At 36.9% G+C, this 6,636-nt stretch overlaps 1 protein-coding gene across 3 annotated transcripts in view; it reads right to left on the bottom strand.

The window, feature by feature from the left end:
- Positions 1 to 6,353: 6,353 nt before the first annotated feature.
- Positions 6,354 to 6,636, bottom strand: part of si:dkey-87o1.2 — a 6,610-nt gene continuing 6,327 nt past the window's right edge. For all 3 annotated transcript variants that reach the window (XM_087286318.1, NM_001326612.1, NM_001326613.1), the window contains 1 exon segment: positions 6,354 to 6,534. In XM_087286318.1, coding sequence (XP_087142444.1) covers positions 6,510 to 6,534 — 25 coding nt within the window. In that variant the 3' untranslated portion in view covers positions 6,354 to 6,509.

The raw sequence follows: 6,636 nt of genomic DNA, 5'->3' as shown, positions 1-6,636 counted from the left end.
GACTATGTACATAGTACAGGTACATAGTCTATACTCAAAACCAACTGTAACGACTGGGGGGAGTGACACTCACAACAGAAGGTAAGATCCAATATGCAGGTTTATTCAATGTCGTCAAGCGAGCAATGGTCAAATATAACAGTTCACAAAACTCACGGTTCGTTTCTATACGACAGTGGTGTCACGGTTCGGTATGTTTTCGATACAGCAAAAAAGGAAAAAGCCAGAGGATTTCTGATTTAAATTTTTTTAATGTATTAAAATAAACATCATAAAAGTATGCTCTTGTTTTTTTTCCCACTTTGAACAGTCATAGAGCTATACTTCTGGGGTTTCTGCTTAGCAGCAAATAAAACAAATCCTTCTTTATACTCAAAACCAAAAAGCTTCATACAAAAAATAAATATATTATTGTAGTAGTTAAACAAAGAAAAAGAAAAGAACAATTTAGTTTTTACATGGAACTCAGTTTCAATCAGTTTTAAGTATTTTTTTTTTATTTTCAAAAAGATGAGTGTAAACCTTTTCTTCAGACAGCACAGATCTGCTTGATTTGACTGTCACCTGCCATATTAGTGGATCTGAAAGCAGGAATTATCTGACTCAAATGGCTTATGAAGGACTAATGTAACGGGGGCTCTATTACATTTAACATTTTCTTAAAACCCGACATTTCCACTACCGATCAAGATCTCTCATATGCACAGCTATAAATGTACCTATTACCACAGTGATTTTTTTTTTTTTTTGCCCTGTTCGAATCTGTAGGAATTGCCTGTCAGAATGCTGTTCAAATTCCAGTTCCTGATTTCGTGATGTCAGTGTATATGAGTTGATATGCCGAAATATTTCCGCTAAAATAGCTTACTGTCATAGCAGATTATTATTATTTTTTTTGGAGACATGTGCGTGCGATGTACCTGAGCGGCCGCGGTGAGCTGTGGCTATCCTACCTGAAGAGCTGGGAGGGAAGCGGTGGAAAGGGGTGTGCGATATATTTAAGGACCGGGGAGAAGACGTGCGACTTCCGGGAGATTATTATTCATTTGCGGGCATCTGGGAGTCTCCCGAAGCTTCCAGGAGACTTGGGATGTCTGGGATTACATTTACCTTACCAGCCATTTTGCAGGCTAGTGTAGCATGTGACTGACTGGAGTAGTGTTTGGAGGTAGGGCGGGTCTGGTGATATGTGAACAGGTTATTGAGATTGGCTGTTTTGCGTCGGGTCCAGGGTTGTTGGGGCAACGGGAGCGGAGCCAGCACAAGCAGGCTGACACAGAAGGCATCAGAATTGCTAATGAGTGCATCATGCTTTAATAAAGTGTTATTCTGAGATCAAAAGCGATGGTCTACTGTTTAATAAGATAGCGGGGAAGGCAGCATGTTGCCTGTTGAGCGTTGTTGCACTAAACATTATATTTTGTACTTATTCTCTTTTATCATTTTAGATGTTAGTTTGAATCAAATCATTTGGTTTGTTATGCGTACCGGACCTAAAGTCTCGTACCGAACGGTTCAATACGAATATGCGTATCGTTACACTCTTAATATATAGAGTATAGTATGAATATATAAAGTCAGAATTATTAGCCTCGCTTTGAATTTGTTTTTCCTTTTTAAATATTTCTCAAATTCTGTTTAACAGAGCAAGGAAATGTTTACAGTATGTCTGATAATATTTTTTTCTTTTGGAGAAAGTCTTATTTGTTTTATTCCGGATAGAATAAAGGCTGTTTTTAATTTTTTAAAACCCATTTTAATTAAAAAATGTTTTAAGTCAAAAATTTTTAAGGAATTATTCAGTTATATTAAGTAAAGGAAACCGTTAAGTGTTTCAGGACATAAGAGCATAGGTCACCGTCACTTTACCTCAGCTGATTCCGGCTGATTAGCCCCTGAACTCGGCATATCTATACAGGCTTTACACAGTCTTTTGGAATTATTTCTTTAAATTATCAGATGATATGGTACAACCATCTGAAGCGTTGTCATACAGTGTTATGCCTGGATTTTATAAAAAGTCTTGCATTTGGAGCTATGAGGCCAAATGTCTAGGCCAGGGGTGGGTAAACTCGGTCCTGGAGGGTCAGTGTCCTGCACAGTTTAGCTCCAACTCTAATCAAACACTTTTCACCCATAGGAAAGTCGGTCTAAGCAAAATCTTTAAAGTCTGTAGCTCTGCTCACGCTCCGCCTCTTTGCCCTTGTTCAGTATACCTGGGTTGGTGCGATGACTCACAAACAAAATGGCGACGTTTGGCCATGCCCACCGGTAGCTTCTTTTGGGTTCTTCATAAACCTATGGGTGACCACCATATCTTTTACAGTCCCTCTTAATAGAGCGATTGGACCCGCTAAACAAGCGGATTGGATAGTTGTTGAGCGCAACAAAATATATATTTTATTACGACACTGCTGTGTTGAGCCTAAAAAAGTGGACACGTAATTTATAAAGTTTTATGTCTTTCTGTTGAATTAATATTTGTATTATCTCCAAAATAAAGACAGAAAGAAAGAAAGAAAAGAAAGAAGCCTAGCCGCTCACAGCATCTACAGAGCTGTCAAGAGAGTGCTCTTTCGCCCAGTCTCTCACACAAACGTGCATCTAAACCTTTACAGTCTATGATCTAATCACACGTTTCATGCACAACCACACCTTTTAAACTTGACAAAAAACTCTTAATTACTGTAAGTTACTCGCTCTACCATACAGGCCTGATTGCACAAATGGTTGTCCTTCTGTAAAGTTCTCCTCTCTCCACAGAAGAATGCTGTAGCTCAGACAGGGTGACCATGGGTTAATTGATCACCTCCCTGACTAAGGCCCTTCTCCCCCAATCACTCAGCTTACATAGCCGGCAAGCTCTTGGAAGAGTCCTGGAGCCTCATGTATCAATGTTGCGTATGCACAAAAAAATTGTGTACACCTGATTTCACGCTTATGTTTGGATTTACTAACGTTGAAATAAACATGAGAATGTGCGTTGGTCCATGCCAACTTCATGCCTGGTGTACTTGCATTTCTTGTGTGTTTGTTTTATTTCCATTGGCGACTCCTAGAGGCAATTATGTTAAATTGCACACTACAAAGTATCTTTGAGCCGTACAAAGGCAGCTGTATGGGATGGGATCATCCGCATGTCTAGCAGGTATATAAGGTTTGCATACCATGCAGTTTACCAGCCAAACATTAAAGCGCAGTTTGCAGCGATCGCCGGTTTTCCAATCGGAGCGATTGACTGCACATAAATTGCTATAAAGGTTCCATCTGAAGAATTTGCATACGTGAATCGGAAACATTTCCATTCAATAAATGTGCAAATAATATGTGATGCTCAAATGCGCTTAACACAATACACACTTATTAATGATTCCTACTTCTCTTCCTTGTGATGAATAGTAGGCAAAATCTGATATGTAGTGGGGGAGAGGAATGAATTCATCAGACGCTGGATTCGAACCAGGATCATGATTGATTGTGTCAAAACATGTTGACATGCGCTTTACGAGCTACGCTTCTCACACTGCTGTTTGCTACTCTCTTTAGTTACCTTTGTCTCTGTCAATCAAACGATGATGGGCGGGAATCACTCAACTAGCTCATTCCAACGAGGTGTGTTAATTGCATTTAGCCTATATAGACACAACAAAATTTTACACCTTTACATCCGACCATTTCTTTCTAATTCACTCACAGAGCGATGTTTAGACCTCACTGAGTTAACCGCGTCAGCTAAACTTCTCCCATTCTATTTTCTTCTTTTGTTATTAATTTCGGAGGACAAACATGCAAATGACACTGTTTTTTTCCATTCTACCTCCGAAAGGGGCACCTATTAATTCACATTCTGTTCTAAGTTTCACTTTTTGCTTGCTTTTGCCATTGCTTTTTCATTTGGTTTTGCCAAGGTAGAGTCATTACCATATTTATTAGGGAGAGGAGGCAGGGAGGGGTTATGCGCTCGTGCATGTGCGCTCAGTTTCACGTTAATTTAGACGTACAAAGAGATTATGCGTGGGATTCTACGTACGCAGTGTTTTATACAGCTGAATTTTTATGTATGCACATTTACAGATTTTTAGTATGAATTCAACGCAAGTCTATGTACATGAGGGCCCTGGTGATCCCAAATATCTTCCACTTACAGATGATGGTGGCCACTGTGCTCATTGGAACTTTCAGAGCAGCAGAAATTTTTCTGTAACCTTCCCCAGCCCTGTGCCTAGAGACAATCCTATCTCGGAGGTCTACAAACTGAAGGATTCGGATTTCTGCTTTCCAATCCGTCTCATCATGGACCAACGTTTATCCTTTTCATCATCCTGTTTCTCAGTATTTAACTGTGAATTGATTTTAAATTAATGAATAAGTTAACACATTGCTTAATAAAAGAATGTTCAGTGCATTTGCCTGTCTCCTTATAACTATTTTCAAAAGAAACCAATAGGTCAGAGGTCACGGAGACCTTGAGTGGAACTGAGGGCTGAGGACTGGAAACAACTGTTTCTACTGTTATTTCTACGAGTTAATATTATCTAAAATGTCTAAAGTGATTTTGCTATTTTTACTGTTAATTCTTTTAAAGTGATTCTACTTTTTATTCAAGATTTTTAAATTTTTCTAGTCTGTGTTTTAACCAATCAGGTTAGAACACCTATATGTATGACGCAGTTAATGACGTTATGTGAGAGTATAATTGTAATGATTGGTGATTGTAAGCAGAGCGGCCTAGAAACTTATTGCGAGTGTTGAAGCTGGCTTCTGCGAATGAAACTGCAAACTATCTTCAGTAAACTTGATTTATTTATTTAAATATCTGACTCCGGCTCTTCTTCATCTACCAGACTGATCATTCTTTGGGTTAAACTGTAAACTATCCCTCAAAAACCATTCCTTTGTCTTCATGGTTGGTTTGTGCGTTGACATGCACTGTCAACTCTGGGACCTTATATAGACAGGTGTATGCCTTTCAAATCATGTCCAATCAAATGAATTGACCACAGGTGAATGATCAGTGGAAACAGAATGTACCTAAGCTCAATTTAGAGCTTCATGGAAAAAGCTGTGAATACTTATGTTTTTTTTTTCAGGTTTTATATTTTTAATAATTTTGCAGCCATTTAATTTTTTTTTCACATTGTCATTATGAAGTATTGTGTGTAAAATTGAAATAAACTTAATCCATTTTGGAATAAAGCTGTAACATAAAAAAATGTGGAAAAAGCGCTATGAATACTTTCCGGATGCAGTGTATATCATTCCAACCCTTTAGACGAGGTGCCCATCTCTTCACTCTTCTCATCTCTTCACACTTCTGTAATGTGCTGCTACACAGCTGTTGCAAAACATACATCCTTAAAATGCATCTATTCCACAAGTTTTCATTAATCAGTTTTAAGAAATAGTGGGACAATACTTACACCTCTACAACTCTTTAAGACCATAAATCATACCTGAACACTCTGCTACATCTAACAATTGCTTCGTTGTGACATTCGCATGATATTTTCTTGGTTTTGTAATTAATATCTATATTCTTAATTGTTCTTACCCTTGTCATTGTTTATATATTTATTTTTTATTATATTATTTTTGTTTCTCTCTATATATACTATATAGAACTTAACAAAAATAATAATAAACTGTTAACATTCCTAACTCCACCATGTCTGATGCCTATCCATGTACTCTGAGCAGGGCACAAACCAGCAATACCGGCATGGGAGACAAATGCTCTAACAAGGAGGCTAAAGCCCGCAGACTGCAGTCTGTTGCTGTTGCTAATTTTTTACCTTAATTAGCTTTTTTTTCTGGATAACTATGGGTTTAAAAATCTTAAATTGTTCCATCTTGACCTGCTGGTAAGAAAAAGTGAATAAAAATACAATCACTTGTTAAGCATTTGTTCAATTATTACTATTTGACAAGCATTTTATTCCAAAAACTTTTGGCATTATTTTTTTTTTCACATTTATGCACCCAAATGCCATCGGATTGAAGGTTTCATCGGGTCCAGAAATGCTCATGAAAACACAATCTGACTGAGACGTATTTTAATCGAAATGGAAGGGGTAATATCAGATTGAAAGGGGTAATGATCTAAAATAAACTGAAATTCAACAGTGAATTTTATACTCCACTGAAGCGAAGCAGTTTTTATAACTATGACTACATCAGCATTACACTACTCTCGTGCCTGCTGAATAGCTGGAATGTCCAGTTTGAAATGTTATAAATTTGTATGTTTTTTCTTTATCTATGTAAAAAGCTGCTTCAGCAATTTATATTGTAAAAAGAGAAATAAACAGTTTTATAAAAAAAATATAAAAATCTCCGCAAAAACTAATGAAACGTTTTTCTTTAAGTCTTAATTACAACTTTATTTTGTGTAGAGTTTATAAAGAAGCACAGTCCATACCTTTTTAACATACATTTAACATTCAACACTGGAAAAAAAAAATCACAATACAGAACATTTTGGCTGAGAAAACAGAGTTTCTAAAGTTCCTTCACAAAGTTCCTGCGCACAATTTCCTGTAAAAAAAAAAAAAACAGAGAATTTTATTATTATTACTTTATTATAAAAATTATTCTGATTTGTGTGATTATTCGTTGCATGATTCATTTAGTCTACCA

This window comes from Danio rerio, chromosome 16 (assembly GCF_052040795.2).
Source record: "Danio rerio strain M-AB ecotype USA chromosome 16, GRCz13ab, whole genome shotgun sequence".
In the NCBI taxonomy this organism is placed as follows: domain Eukaryota; kingdom Metazoa; phylum Chordata; class Actinopteri; order Cypriniformes; family Danionidae; genus Danio; species Danio rerio.
Note: the sequence above shows the minus strand (reverse complement) of the source record. Positions and strands in the feature narration are given on the sequence as shown.